Below are 16,157 nucleotides of genomic sequence, written 5' to 3'. Positions count from 1 at the left end.
AACAGTAATTTAAAAAGAAGCGATGCGAAGCTAATTCTAAAGAAGAAATATTCTTTGTTTGTAAAAATTAAACACAATGGTAATTTTGACATTGAAAATCTTAGTTATATACAGGGGAATTAAGAACAAGGAAACAGTTTCCAAGGATTCTCTTCCTCTTAGTAGATCTTATTTGTCTTCATTTGCATGACAAGCTAGTAGTTTATATAAGCAAAAAAGGTATTTTCTAAATGTCCTCAGGGAAAAGTCTTAATTTCTTCCTAAAAATTAAAACGTTGTATATCTTTATCCTCAAGGAATGCATAAAATATTGCCTGCCTACATCCAGAGCAAACCTTCAACTAAAGCGACATGGATTGAGGGTGGTACTTAATAACTTGTAATGGTATAACAGAGTATAGAATGGATATTATGAATAATTTTGAGAAATGGGAAGATCCTAACTATTTTAGAATAAAAAACTTTAATCAAATCCCTCAGTAAGACAGGTAATAGAAGCGAAATTTGTAATTATATAAGCACTAGCCTTGTTCTATGGGAAGTAAATTACTTAGCATAATGATATTTTCTAGACTTAGAGATGCTGTAAATAATGCAGATGCTGTAGAAAGGTAAGGATTTAGGAAGAGATGAGGATCTCTCGACCAAATTTTTGCTCTTAAAGTAACAATTGAGAAGTGCCTGAGCCACCAGACCCCTTCAGTCTTTTGCCTTAAAGATTATGAGCAAGCGTTTCATTCAGCTTTCCTTGTAAAGTATGCCGGACAAATACAGTAAGTGATTAGTGCTAAATACAAGAATAACATTGCCCTGATTAAGGAAGGAAATGAGGCTAGTAGCTGGTGTTGTATTGAATCAGAACTTAAGCATAGTTGCGTCGTATCCCCATTTGTATTAGTTTGATAGACTTCCTTCTAAGGAGCACGGCAAGGACTATGGGAGAGTAAGGAATTAAATTGAAAAAAAAACTCTCCTAGACTTAGATCATACTGATGAAAATGTAGATGCATAGACTCAGTAACTAAGACTGGGAATAAGTGAAGGTGAAGAGATAATATTATTGAGCGAGAAGAACTATCGAGTAGGTAGCTTTCACTTACTTAGCTAGTATTACTAGTAAAGATGATGTATTCAGACAGGATGTTAAAAGTAGAATAGCCACAGCCCACGTTATTTTTCACAGTTGAAAAGGGTTTGGAAGAAAAGTAAGATATTCCTGCGAGCCAAGATTGGAGTATTGGAAGCTAAAATGATGAATGTGGCCAAGTATGTCTCTGAAATGTCGGTGTTTCAAATGATGGAAAAGGATGTATTTGATATTTTTTAGAGGAACTGTTTATGGATTAGAAAAAATGAGATGGCTCGAACACGTTCTGCTGATGAAAGCCATAGATCATCCTTTTTGGGAACCGTCTATAGCCAAACGAAAAGCAAATTGTCCCCAAACTGAGTGGGAGGAGGTCGTAAGGAAATAAGTAAAGGTAATTGAAACTTCTCCAGAGGTTGTAAGGAGGGAAACTTTAAAGAGATGGGAAGGAAGGAGGAGCGTGCGTTGCTGTGTTGGCCTGAAACGGCTTGGTGCTGCAGTGACTTGTTAGTAGTAGTAAGTACTTACACTTCCCCAATTTGAGCTTTAAATTAATTCTGGACACTACTAGCACCTAATAGCTAGATTGTAGATTTAACTTTAATAATGATATCGACCCTATCATCCCACAATAAGGTAATTAGACAGGGTAGCCAAGTGAAAAAAGAAAGGGTTAAGAAAAGTAAAGAGCCACATTAATATCTAAGACGAGCAGACATAAAGTAATATAATAGCTCACACTTAAAACTGACATTGATTCTTAAGAATAAATAAAAAGAACTAAAAACGAAACAGAAACAAAATAAAGATTCAAATTGAATAAAACATGAGAGGGCATTACTATTAAAAGTTAGAAGGGGGATATTACCCCTTTCAGTCATCTAAAGGCATGATTGGCATTTGTACACTGCTTAAAATGATTTGTACTTTGAACAGTCTGTTTTTTATTTGTTATAATATTAACAGAAATCAAATAAAATCCCAATCTAAATAAAGGCTTATAAACAAGAGATACCCAAACATGAGCAATCGTGAAAAAGAGCTTCCCCTGATATAAGTAGACTGTCCCCTTCTCAAACCGCTTATTTAAGCTGTCACGCCTTGCTTAAGTGCATTAACATGATTAGTTTAATAGATAAAACAATTATATAGAACATACAAAATACAAAAAGTGTACAAAATTGCAGTAACGCAGAATATTCCATCTAAGCCTCGATAGAACTCAATTCCTGGAAAAACTTGTCTTCACACTTCTGGAAAATTTCTCAGAGTGCTCATAACGCTCGTTTCTATCTCTCCTCCTTTTGTGCCGATTAGCATGTGAATTCTCTTTTACGTTATGAAGAAAAAATTTTCCAGCTTTAAGAGGGGACCTATCACCTTGTAGTAGCACCCATGTCAAGACTTAGTCCGAACAAAGAGGGCTAAGAGATTCTTCTACATCAGACACCCCCCTCCCTACAGAAGTTTTTATATATTTATCTGAAGGATTGTGGAAAACTAGACAGGTTTAACATACAGATTCAATTATTAAGGCATCAGGTACACCTCCTCCCAATCCACATATTGACCCATCGGCTTCCTTCCATAATTTCTGATGCATAATTATGCATCTCTGTACATAGTCTTATCAAACATGAAATAGATCAATAAGTAGCTTTAAAATAAATGTCTATATTTATTTTGTTTGGACAACGTAATTCTCTTGGAACAAATAGGCCACTGAACGGCATTACTGCCTCTGAAGCGGGAAATCTCAATATATAGTTTTTTGATAAACTTTAATTGATTTGGGTGTTACAGACTTTTCATCAGTAGGTATTTGAACCTTTTTGATACAAAATAATAATCACGCGCTACATAATGACATATACATCATTTTGCTAAAGCAAAACCTCTTTGGTTGCTTCGCTATTCCATGTTCGTTTTGTATCGACTGTGTGGCTCTTTAGGAACAAATGTGCCACCGCGCGGCAATACTGCCTCAGAAGCTGGGAAGCTTAGTTCATAGTTTTTGATAATCTTATGCCGATAGGCTGTCTCAGAATTTTTAATTAATAGGAACTTTTTCTCTGGGGCAACATTGTCGTTTTGTTGTGCAAAATAACAGAAAGCGACAATTTGCTCTGGCATAGTTATTTTTGGGCTACTAAAAGGGGCAATAGAATTGTCAGCTTCCGTTTGAATAAGTTTTCTCCCGATATCCTAGCACCATTCACTGAATATGTAACCCTAGGAGAACAAAAGAAAAAACAAAAACAGACAAATAGACTGGCATCAGGGGTTTTCCTTCTAAAACAAAAGAAGAATCCCATTACTATAGATAGGAGCTCGAAACCACTACAATTGGGTCCTATGATTTCCTCAATTTGATGGTGTGATTGATCACATGCCCTTTTGGAACCTTTTCCCTATTTTTGGAAATAAGGCAAATTTTCTGTTTCGTAGATTTTGATAGCTAACTTTAAAATTGATGAATTTTATACATTTTGAACCAACATAAAAACAAATTATTCTTTTGATTTTAAATTGTCACAAAACTCCTCTTTTAGAGTTTGGGTTACTATTAGACTGAGTCGCTACTTATAGTTCCTTGCCACACGAACTGTTCGATTTTGATATTTAGTAGTATTCCGCTGTTCATGAGGTATTACAAAGAAAAAGATACAAAACAAAGAAAAAACGAACTTAGTTAGAGACAAGAAATTGTGTGATTACAGGTTTAGTTTTTGCTTCAAAGATAATATCCTCCGGCTGGCATTATACTACTTGTATTAGGAAAAGATAGGATGACAAAAACGTAAATATCACCTATCCATTTCCCTAGATGTTGGAATGTTGACATGCAACTTGATACTTTCCAAAATGGAAAGGTTAATTGCATGGGATCATTTATACGATAAGAGCAATACTAATTATGTTCATTCATTGTGTAATAGTCTTTTTTTTCTTTTGCCGATTTATATAATGCTCGTTTTCTGGGAATAGCCGGTATTCAGGATGCATAAATCAAATCATCCCTGTACTACATTTTTTCTCAGTTTTTTTCTTTTTTTAATACTATCGGCCTGCCTAGAGGATAACCCTACTGTAATAACCCTACTGATAACCCTACTTTGACTCTAGATAACCCTACTGTAGAGGTTTCAAGCTCCTATCTACAAAAATGTGGAACTTTGAATTTTTTGCCAGAAGACAGATCACCGATGCGAGTTTATTTGTTTTTTTGGAAGTAATGAGCTGCATTAAAACTTAAAACAAACATAAAATAAGGTACTCGTCTCCTCCACAATACCTTGCTCTTTACGCTAAAGCAGTTTTAGTAATTTCAACTATTTATTCTTTGTGATACGGCCTTTGTGATTCAGGGGTCATTCTTAAGGATTTGGGACAATATTAAGCTTTAGTGTAAAGAGCTAGGTACTGACGAGGGGGCGGAACCCCTCATATACATAATAAAAATACACAAATATATAAGTCCGTTACGTAAGTTAATTCGTAAGATTAATTCGTAATATTTATTACTAACAAAAATGTTCGTAAAAAAAAATCTAGTTGCACTTTTAAGTAACTAAAAATTAGAGGGCAACTAAGCCTCCTCCCCCACCCCGTTATTTTTATCAGAATTGTCCAATCAAAACTATGAGAAAGCCATTTAGCAAAAAAAAATAATATGCAAATTTCGTAAGAATTATTGATGTGCGGTGAGCCAAAATCAAAACATGCATTAATTCAAAAACGTTCAGAAATTGAATAAAAAAAACAGCTGCAAGTAAGGAGCGACATTAAAACTTAAAACGAACAGAAACTATTCCGTATATGAAAGAGGTTGTCCTCTCTTCAATGCCTCGCTCTTTACGCTAAAGTTTTTTATTGTTTTAAAAAGTAGAGTTGTGAAAAAGAGTCAAACTTTAGCGTAAAGAGCGAAGCGTTGAGCAGGGGACAACCCCTTTCATATATAGAATATTAATGTCGCTCCTTACTTTCAGTTAAAAAAAATATATTTTATTTATTTAATTTCTGAGTTTTGATTTTGATTAACCCTCTTAAATCATCTAAGTTGGCAATCGGAGATAAGTCAATAAAAAGCGTATAGTACAAGTTGGAAAAGGGGTTCTTTTATGACAGAAAGGAGATGACTGTTGAAAACATTGAGCTATAAAGAAACATTTTGCCATTTTCCAGCCAAGTTAAGCATTATTTTTAGAAAAATTATATTGTTGGCAATTCCGGTTATATATACATTTACATGACTATAGTTATAGTGTTTAGAAAAGTAACCGAATATCACTGAGTGATTCGTATAAGTTTGTTAAGAATCAGAGTTGTTCCCACAACAGCTGGAACTTCATTTTGTCGGAAGTCCTAGTTAGAATAAATATTTTGATACAATGGACGCAACTACGTGAATTATGGCTTGTTAAGGAGCTGTTTAAGAGCCGTTAACCAGCTTGACGCTAAAAAAAGAAAGGTTTTGTTTAGGAAAACAAACATTTTTTTACGTTTTTGAAAGTTTTGTCGCAAATTTTAATCAAAAGGCTTAGATATATTAACAAAACATCATTAAACAACATTGCAAGTTCCCCTAACAGGGAGCATACAGCTCGTAAGGTTAGGGTTAAACTCCTTAATGAAATCGTTAACATTATCCAGAGAAAAAATAGGCAAAACGAAAACAACAACAAAAAGTAATAAACAATAAATAAATTACAACGATGGCTAAAAATATAAATCATATAAATAAATACATTAGATATAAGTCAAAACATAATCGAAATTAAAACGAATGATGACAAAACATATATAGATAAAATATACATAAATACAAAAGAAGAAGAAAAGACCCCACCCAAGGCAAATAGAAAAAAAAAAAATCAATATAAATCCCCAATTAGACAAGTATTAAGTTCCCATCGTCAAGAAATTTTCTTACATAATCGATCTAAGTTTAGCATTATACAAATTATCCAAAATAAAGTTAATCATAATTCGCTTTCTGTAAGGAAATAGAACAAGGAAACATATTTCAAAGACAGGTTAAAAAAAGAAAAAATTATTCATTACCTGTCACAGATCATATTGCCAAGTTTTTTCGTTCTTTCTTTTTTGTAGAAGGGAAAAAAGAACTAATTAAGTATTTTCATATTCAAGTTAACCATGAAATCTTATCCAAAGATATCCTTGTTCACAAGGAAAAAGAGCTACTATGTAAAGGCGAACTTATAAAAAAACAACTGTCAGTGCTATATTTTGGTCTTAGGGACCCTATGTTACAAGAGAGACTAAGAGCCCAGAATTTTCTCATTTTTTATTTTCATTGGTTTTATATACTAAAAATTGTTTTGTCATGGTTGCAGCGCTAACTGTAACCTAGTAAAGCGCGAGCCACGTCCCATAGTAACCGAAAGTTTAAAAATGACTGTTGTATAAAAATGTCTAGTGGAAGAAAAATGCAGCTTGACGCTTACTCGGGAATGTAGTTATTATTTTAATTGATCTTCACAGTAGATGTTTGAAATCCCACAGGAAAGAGTTTGAAATCCTTTGAAAATGCAAGAAGATAAAAATGAAAAGTGCACCATTGTAATTACCATGATCGAAAACCCTGTACGGGGGATTTATATATTCCCACCTTGAACAACAATGAAAATTGCTTTTTTGCATGGGTAGTACTTATGTGTCTATTTTACCAGAGCTAGAAGGCTACCAAAATATCACAGAGGGCTTTTTAGGAGCTCATTAGAAAGAAAATTCTTATAACTATTATCTTTCAGTAAATTTCAATCGATATCGTCATTGTGAAGGGCGAACTGGCTCCAAAAAGGGAAATTTTTGGAGTCAGTTCTCGAGTGGAAAAGATGAGAAGGAAGAGAAGGGTACCATCATATTAATTAAATCATAATAATTACATCATAATCATAAGAATTTCCATGGTAAAGGATCCTTAACCGGATGAATGTTTAAAAACTGTTCTTGAAAGCTCCTCCTCGTGCTCCTTTTAGCAAGTGGAGCTTAAAAAACAACCGTTTGAAAAAAAAACGCCCTGTGTAAAAATCCTTTCATTCAAATTCACAGCTTATGAAGAAATGATGATATTCAATATTTATGTTTATCTCAACAGTAAAAGTAAATTACGAGATAAAATATCGGGGAACTTCGAAAAAGAGCTTGTAACCCTAATGCTTCCTATTTGTTTTTCTTTTTTTTCTCAAGCACTAGTAAAGAACTGGGACACCATAGGAGAGTCGAAATGCATAGCTAAGTAATATTTTCGCAATCTGAGTTTTAACTTTCCGCCTCCTCAAGACGTGCATGAATTGGTCTCTGAGCTGTAAGTCACACAATGGCTCGTCATTTGGGGGCGTAAAGAAGGGACCTAGTTTTAACCTTAACCTAGTTTAACCTAGTGCATTCTTCACAATAATATAATTTTTATGATAACGTCCTCTAAAATCTTGAAGTTCAAGAAACAGAAAAAAAAAAACTTTCTTATGAGAACCTGAAAATAATTTCCAGCATTATGGCAGAAAACACGAGCTTTTGTAAATTTTATGAGCTATACATACAAATTTTTTTAAATGTTTTTTTGTTTTCTATTATCTCCATGCACTCAATATAGGAAAATATTTCGATATCAATTTTTGATTTTTATTTTATATGCGACACTATTTTATATGCGACACCCAAAGACACTACTAATACTACTACTGCTAATACCACTAACAACAATTTGCTGTCGCACCCAGCCTTCTGAGGCCAACACAGATAAGTACGCTCCTCCTCCACCGCAATCTGTTCAAAGCCTCCCTCTTTACAACCTTCCGAGAAGCTCCAATATCCTATTAAATCCTTCCTTGCGAACTCCTCTCACCTCATTCAGGCCTGCTTTTCATTTGGTCATAGATGGCTGGGTGATAAAAACGATCTTTGGTAATTTAACCTTTATCCGCACAATGTGTCCTAACTATATGAAACTCTCTCTCATTAAACCCCTAAAAAGTGGGATAGTGCCACATCTTTCGCACAGCTTGTTGCTTGAAATACGGTGAGACAGACAGGTACCCAAAAGAACTTGTAGACAATTTTTCTAGAAGACATCTAACAAATCCTCCTCCCATTTTTAGAGCGTCCACGTTCCAGAACCTTACTTGACTGTTATTATTACTATAGCTTCTAATATTTTAATATTACTTTGAAAAGTTATCTTCCTATTCTTGTAAAAAAAAAATCGACTGTGAGAAAACAACCTAGGTCTTGGCTGTTCTACTTTTAGCATCTTCAATGCACCCACTGCAGTTACTAATAATACTATTTATGTAAGTGAAGCTGTACACTTGATCGATCTTCTCATTACCCAATATCACCTGTTCACCTTCACTTATTCCTGAGTTTAGCGACTTAGTCTTCTTAACAGTAATTTTCAAATCGATTTTTGGACCCTGAACTCACAAAACCTCTAAAAATCCAATCATTTTGCTAATATTTTCATCTGAAATGCTTAAATCGTCAGCTTAATCTAAGTCTATTGCTGACACTAACCCTCTTCCTGAAGCATATCTCCTTCACTGCATCCACGATCTTTACTAATATTTAAATAAAAGAAAATAATTTTATTAAACTGAGTGTAAGCAACAACACCAAAACTTGCAACAAACAGAAACTATATTGCGTATATGAGGGAGGCTGCCCCTCTTCCTGAAACAAAAAGGTCTTTTAATTAGAATAGTAAACTTTTTAAAAGTCCTAGAAAAACTTTATCGTAAAAAGCGAGGCATTGAGGAGGGGGAAACCCGCCATATATACGTAATAATTTCTGTTCATTTTCAGTCTTAACGTTGCTGTTTACTTTCAGTTGAAGAAAACTTGTTTTGTCTTTTAATTTGTGATCGTTTTTTAAATGATGCCGGTAAATCCAGCTCCCTCTCCATAGAAGATCCCCTTCCCCAAGAATGATTTTTCAATAAAACAATCCTCCCAAGTAGCCCCCATACACCAATAAAATGACCCCTCTCCCCCCAAAAAAAAATATCTGTATTGTTCCCAATGGCCAATACTATATGTAAACAATAAGCATTACAATAAAGCTAGAAACCTCATTAAGGAAACTAACTGTTCAAGAGTTATCCCATTACTTGATCTCAAGTCGCTATATATTCTTTCGTGTGCACCTATTCTCAGCTTCATGGTGACCTTCCCGATCCCCTAAGTGTTCCGCCATCTTTTACCTCTGATCAGAACAATTATAATCTTTGCAATACCAAAATAAAATTCAAGTTCCATTTACTGCTTGTGTAAGATTATGTTTTAATCCTTTAATAGCGAGTCATATTTTGTGGAATAAGTTGCCCGAATCAGCTCGAAGGTGTCACTCATTTGATTGTTCAAAAAAATTATTACAGATGCTTTGGCTTCTTAGGAAGATTCTTTGGCTTCTTATTTCACTGGAGTCTATTTAATTTACTTATCTACTTAAACAATTTAGTATATTCAATCTATTAAGTTTTGTTTTCTATAGTTTTAATTTTATTTATATGTTCTTTCTTTCTCCTTTTTGCTCTTCTCTCTCTGAGTAAGAGATTATTTTTTTTTTCTCTGAGTAAGTGACTCGTTTGTCTTCCCTCTTCTTTACAGACCAAAGAGCCTTTGGGGGAACAGTAAAATGTAATATTGCATGTGTATTTCACGATAAATAAATCTTATCTTATTTTGAACAATGGCGGAGTTCATAGCTTTCAGTCCTTCCCCTGAGGGCTCTAGGGGGTCAAGTCATCCTGAAAGACGTAGTTTTTATATCTTTTAACTATGCTGAACCAAATGGCTATCTCGAAATTTTGATCGGAGTACTTTGGGAGAAAAAAGAGTGTAGGAGGAGGGCTAGCTGCTCTCTAATATTTTTAGTCACATAAAAATAAAAATAAACTTTTGATTTCTAATCAAATGAGCCCTCTCCCAATCTTCCACGATTACTGGTTCGATATGGTAACTTCTGGGAATAAAAACAACAACAAAACAACAAACAAATAAACACGCATCCGTAACCTTGCTTCTGCCCAAAAATGCAAAATTTCACATAGAAGCTTGGAACATCTTCAATAGTTCTCTGATATGCTGAACCTGGATGTGTGAATTTCATCGAGATCATTTGATGTTTTGGGGATTTTCCCTCCCTTTTCGAAAATTAGGCAAATTCCTTAGGCATGTAACTTTTGATGGGTAACATTAAACTGGATGAATTTTATATATTTTGAATAATTATCGAAATTCGATGTTTTTAGTACATCCATTGTTATTAAGACTGTTTTTTATAGTTTCGATTACTATTTAGCCGCGTCGCCCGTCACTTACAGTTCGTTACCAGGAACTGTTTGATACTACCTATTCAAGTGATGCAATTCACTTGCTCCCGTGTTTCAGTAGACGAAGGAGCAAGGTATTGGGAGGGGGCAACCCTTCACATATGAAATAATTTCTCCTCGTCTTTCAAATAATGCCAGTAAATCTTGGTCACCATCTATTAAATACACCCCTCCCCCCTCCTTGATAACTCCCCGGGATATTTTATCCAAAGTAGAGTGCACCAGCTCACCCCTTCAAATTTCCTCCAGACAATTCCATCCTCGCCGAGAATTCCCCTCCCTATGAAATTACTTGTGGACGATTCAGCCTGAAAAAATTCTCCTTTCATTTGAATAAGATTTTAATATCTAATCGGTTTCTCGATTACTCCAGTAATGCCCACTTTGGTGTAAATTATTTCCCAGAAATCAAAAAATGCGGAAAAAAGCCCCTGTATAATTTTCTCGGAACATCTCCACACGAAAAATTTGGCAAAGAGAATGTAAGACAATTAAAAAGAATTTCGTATAGTAATTCTGTCAAATACCCCTAGTGTAGCATTTGCCTTGATATTCATCCCCCTCAGAAATTTCTCTACCCAAAGAAGGTTCTTCCTATAGAACTCCATCCCAAACACACACACACCCCCAAAAAATACACAAATCAAACAATATCTGTATACTTCCCAATAATAAATTCTATTTGTAAACAATGGGCGAATTTCATATCTTATATGCCTCTCCCCACGAACTATGGGGGGTTACCGTTACCACGAACTGTTTGACAAAATTTTATATCTTTTGCAGGAAAGTTTAAAAGAGGCAAAGAGATAAATTGTAACTTAAAACAAATAAAAACTGTTTTGCGTAGTTAACGCTGCATACAATTAATAAACTGGTTCAAATAAATTGAACCAGTATATTTCCCTATATTTGTAGAATTCTGCAACGCTAGCGCTTTACCAAAAGCTTAAAATTGACGCAACAAAGCAGGATTGGAAGCAGAAAATTCCTCATGCAGCCTCTAAGAAAATAAAAGACTAATTTATATGTTACCCAGAATTCTTCTTTGGCCTTGAAATTAATAAATTTTACTATACAATTTGAATTCTCTAAGAAACCCAAGTAAGCTCAGTTTTTATTAAATTACTACTTTTTTGCCTCAGCAAATATAAGGAGAAATCACTTGTCAGTTTATTTGAACGAATTCTGCAGATATATGTAGCATAAACTGAGGAGCAATAATTTTGGCCGTTTAATTGTCAACTTCTAGCCCTTTAGATTGTTGGGTTTTTTTTCAGAAATGCAAATGATAGAACAAAAAAAAACTGATGTAAATTCATCGTTTTCATAACTCTTTTGTATTGTAATCTCACTTTCTTTATTAAAAGCTGTGCACTAGTTTTATTGTTTGATCATAAGGTCTATTTTGTCAGACCAAATCTACACTTTAAATACTAAATCAGCAAGAAGGATATACTCACTGTCAAGTAGATGAAAAAGGCTCCAACGATGATTATTCGAAGCAGTAGAGGACTTGCCGCTCTGACCACCTGGAAAAAATTATTAATTTTTTAGTTATTTCAATAGCGTCTAAGGTATAAGAAACATGCCTTGTTTTATCAACGTATATTTATTAACTTGTTATGTTAACGTATAACAAGTTGTATTGTTATACGTAGTAAACGACACAGCATTCGCACGTGATTCTGGTTAATGGATAATTCTTCTGGGCTTGGTCTATTTTGACGGGCGTTTTCGGGCTTAAAACCTCTTCCTAGCTAATTTATCTACTATGGGTAGCTTCCAAGTAGTAGCACAAAATTTGAAGGCAAGAATACATAATGAGTCGGAGGTAATAGGCTTGGGACTGTCTCTGCAGGATTCTGAATCTTGTTGATTGGTTAACGTCGCCAAGTGCTGAAAACTATGTTGTGACCAAGATGGGCCCAGGATTCTACACAGCTTTCATTCATACTGGAGATCCCAGGGACTTCTTGCTGTCTGGTTCTATGCCGGCTTAAGCACCTGGGTGTGGACTTGAGAAGATACGTTGATCCCCGTCCTGTACTAGTATTCAGGATCATTGGTTTTCCTGAGTCCAAAATAATTTCAAGGATTTAAAGAATATGAAAATTGGAACTTGGAATGTTACGACGTTAAAAAATGACTATCGTATCGACATTTTCACTGACGAATTAAGACGATTCGAATTGAGCTTATTAGGAGTTCCAGAAACTCATATCGAAAAGGTAAGAAGCATGAATTTAGATGATATAGAATTTGTTTACTCAGGCAGGAAGGATGGGCAACATATACAGGGAGTTTGGATGTATGTATTAATTTACTGCCCATCATAAATTTAAAATACAACACTGATGGCGCATAAAGAAAGAAAAGGGAAATAAACAAATAAATTTTGACAAATGCAAACAAAACCAAAAGAAAAAAGAACTAACAGGAAAAAAAATGAAAAAGAAAAAAATACAAATAAGACAATTATATGTAAGACTATACATATTATCAACGAAGGACAATTTCAGAGGTGCCTTCACCAATAATATGCCTCCGATATATCTGGTTTCTTTTCTGTACTGCGGACACTGGACTAGCAACTCCATACTGCAAGGATAGGGAGCTGTTGTTAGTCCAGAGAGAAAGCCGTAGGAAATATTTCACATGCTTATAGAAACACTTCCGTATATCCCAGATATCTGAGGCAGTAAGAAGAGGCTAAAATGGTGAAAGGGCGAGTATAGCGAGTATATGAGGAACAGCAAATGCATTATAAAACGCTAGCTAAGATACGGCGGTTAAATTTAAACTTTAACGCAACTAGTAAACCGTACGCATTCCTAGATTTTCTGGCAAAAAATTCTCTCAAAAGTTGACACGTGGCAAGAAGATTGACCCAATCGGTATACCAGGATACGTCAGTGTATTTTATGCTTCAACAACATGTTCACCTACATGGACATTTGTCGGACAATCTGAACGGTGATTGAACAACAGGAACTCAGTCTTATTCTCATTAAATCGAAGACTGACACGTTTATACTCCCTATCGAGAATTTGAAAATTTTCCTCAATTCCAAAGGCTGTTCTACTAATACCAATGATGTCATCAGCATAGTTAGTTAGTGAAATATCAATGCCTTTAAATATACATGTTGTCACAACGTTCTGTTTTGGCACAATGACAATATTATTAAATAGGGGTGGAGAAGTAACAGCGCCCTGTTTAATACCCTTTTTTACTGGAATTGAAGGAGTCTTGTTTAGGCTGGGAAGGTACTAATAACAGAATACTAATTGCTCATTCTATGACTAAAAAGTTCAGGGTATCAGTTATAGTGGCATATGCTCCTGTAGAACCAAGTGACGGAGATACTACTCACTCAGATGAATTTAACTTACAATTACAGGAGCAAAAGACCTGATCCCAGGTAGATATATGGTGTTTTTACTAGGAGATTTAAACAAACAGTAATGGCTACAGAATTTTGCAATTTTGTAGGTATAAAATTTAATTATAACCAATACCGTCATAAAATGACCCATAAGTTGACATGGCATTTACGTGATGGTAAGACAGTAAACCTTATTGATTATGTTATGTAAACCGAAGACTAGCAGGATCAATACAAGGTACAAGGGCATGTAGGAGTCCCGTTATTGAAGTTAAAAGTAAAGATCACCATCTAGTAGCGTCTAGGGATAATTTGAAGCTGAAATTTCGAAGAGTAACTACCTCCTTGGAAGTTATGATGCTGATAGACTCCAGGATGACAACTTGAGAGAAACTTTCCAGGAACAGTTGAATGCTAAACTTGAGATTTGAAAATTTGACAATGTAGAAGATGGTTGGAACCAATTTAGAAAAACAATTTTGTAGTTGTTGATGGTTTCTTAGGAAAGAAAGTTAAGACTGCAGCCAGGAATATTAGTGAAAAAGCTTTGTGTTTAATAGAGAGGAGAAGGGGTTTGTACAAGAAATATCTGAGTGATAGATCATACGAAAACAAAATGAATGTAGAAAAGCAAGTGCAGAAGAAAGTGGAGAAAGTATTAAAATATTAATTAAGGAGGTTTCAAGTGGAGGCTATGGATAAAATTGCCGAGGATCTGGAAGATGCGGCTAGACGGCATAATAGTAAAATATTGAACTGGCATGTTGATAAATTGAGAGGGAGTAGTCAGTCCGGTTTTGTCCCAGTTAAAGATAGGAATGGGGCCACAATTAGTGATAAGGAAAGAGAGATGAACAGAAAATTTTGAGAATATGCTAAACCGAGATACAGTTGCAGGAAAAGATGTAGAGGAAAATGAAAAAGTTTGTGATACCTTGGATGTGAAGGAAGATTTGTTTTGTGAGGAGAATTAGCGACAGTACTAAAAGGATTAGAAAATAAGGCTCCAGGAACTGATAGTGTGGTAAATGAGTTTCTTAAATGTGGTGGCTCTGAGGTTAGAAATAAGTTACAGAAGATTATGAATATGATTTTTGAAAAAGGGGAAGTACCTAACGATTTTAGGAAAACCGTAATTAAACCCCTGCATAAGAAAGGTGATAAGAGTGAGTCTTGTTATTATCAAGGCATTAGTCTGGTCTCTTTAAGTAAAAAAAAAACAATGAAAAAATAGACATGAAAAAGTTTTTTTAAGTGAAAGCAAGGAGTAGCATTAAAACTTAAAACGAACAGAGATGACTACGCATATGAGGGGTTCTAAAAATACTTTAACATAAAAAGCGAGGTATTTAGGAGAAGATAAATACCTCGCTCTTTATGCTAAAGTATTTTTAGTAATTTAAACTATTTATTCTACGGCCTTTCTGATTCAGGGGTTATTCTTAAAGAATTGGGACAAAATTTAAGATTTAGTGTAAAGAGCGAGGTATTAACGAGGGGACACACCGCCTCATATACATAATAAAAATATAAGAATATAAAAGTTTGTTACGTGAGTTAATTCTTAAGTTACGTATAATTTTTACTAATAGAAACGTTCGTTAAAAATTAAAAGTTCTAGATGCCTTTTTAAGTAACCGAAAAATTGGAGCGCAACTAGGCCTCCTTCCCCACCCCTTATTTCTCAAAATCGTCTGATCAAAGCTAAGAGAAAGCCATTTAGCCAGAAAAAGAATTAATATGCAAATTTCATTTTAATAATTTATGTGCGGAGAGCCAAAATCAAACATGCATTAATTCAAAAATGTTCAGAAATTAAATAAAAAAAAACTAGTTTTTTTTAACTGAAAGTAAGGAGCGACATTAACACTTAAAACGAACAGAAATTACTCCGTATATGAAATGGGTTGTCCCCTCCACAATCCCTCGCTCTTTACGCTAACTTTGACTCTTTGCCACAATCCTACTTTTCAAAACAATTAAAAACTTTAGCGTAAAAAGCAAGGGATTGCGAAGGGGACAACCCACTTCATATACGGAGTAACTTCTGTTCGTTTTAAGTTTTAATGTCGCTCCTTACTTTCAGTTAAAAAACTAGTATTTTTTATTTAATTTCTGAACGTTTTTGAATTAATGCATGTTTCATTTTGGCTCTCCGCACATAAATTATTAAAATGAAATTTGCATATTAATTCTTTTTTTGGCTAAATGGCTTTCTCTTAGCTTTGATCAGACGATTTTGAGAAATAAGGGGTGGGGAAGGAGGCCTAGTTGCGCTCCAATTTTTCGGCAACTTAAAAAGGCAACTAGAACTTTTAATTTTTA

The 16,157-nt window shown here is 34.5% G+C and overlaps 1 protein-coding gene across 4 annotated transcripts in view; it reads right to left on the bottom strand.

Annotated features, from left to right (window-relative positions):
* LOC136033860 (metabotropic glycine receptor-like) overlaps window positions 1–16,157 on the bottom strand; it is a 232,924-nt gene that overhangs the window by 71,574 nt on the left and 145,193 nt on the right. For all 4 annotated transcript variants that reach the window (XM_065714828.1, XM_065714827.1, XM_065714829.1 and 1 more), the window contains one exon: window positions 11,907–11,975. In XM_065714828.1, the coding sequence (XP_065570900.1) occupies window positions 11,907–11,975 (69 nt within the window). The remainder of the gene's footprint in view (window positions 1–11,906; window positions 11,976–16,157) is intronic.

This window comes from Artemia franciscana, chromosome 12 (assembly GCF_032884065.1).
Source record: "Artemia franciscana chromosome 12, ASM3288406v1, whole genome shotgun sequence".
NCBI classification, from domain to species: domain Eukaryota; kingdom Metazoa; phylum Arthropoda; class Branchiopoda; order Anostraca; family Artemiidae; genus Artemia; species Artemia franciscana.
Note: the sequence above shows the minus strand (reverse complement) of the source record. Positions and strands in the feature narration are given on the sequence as shown.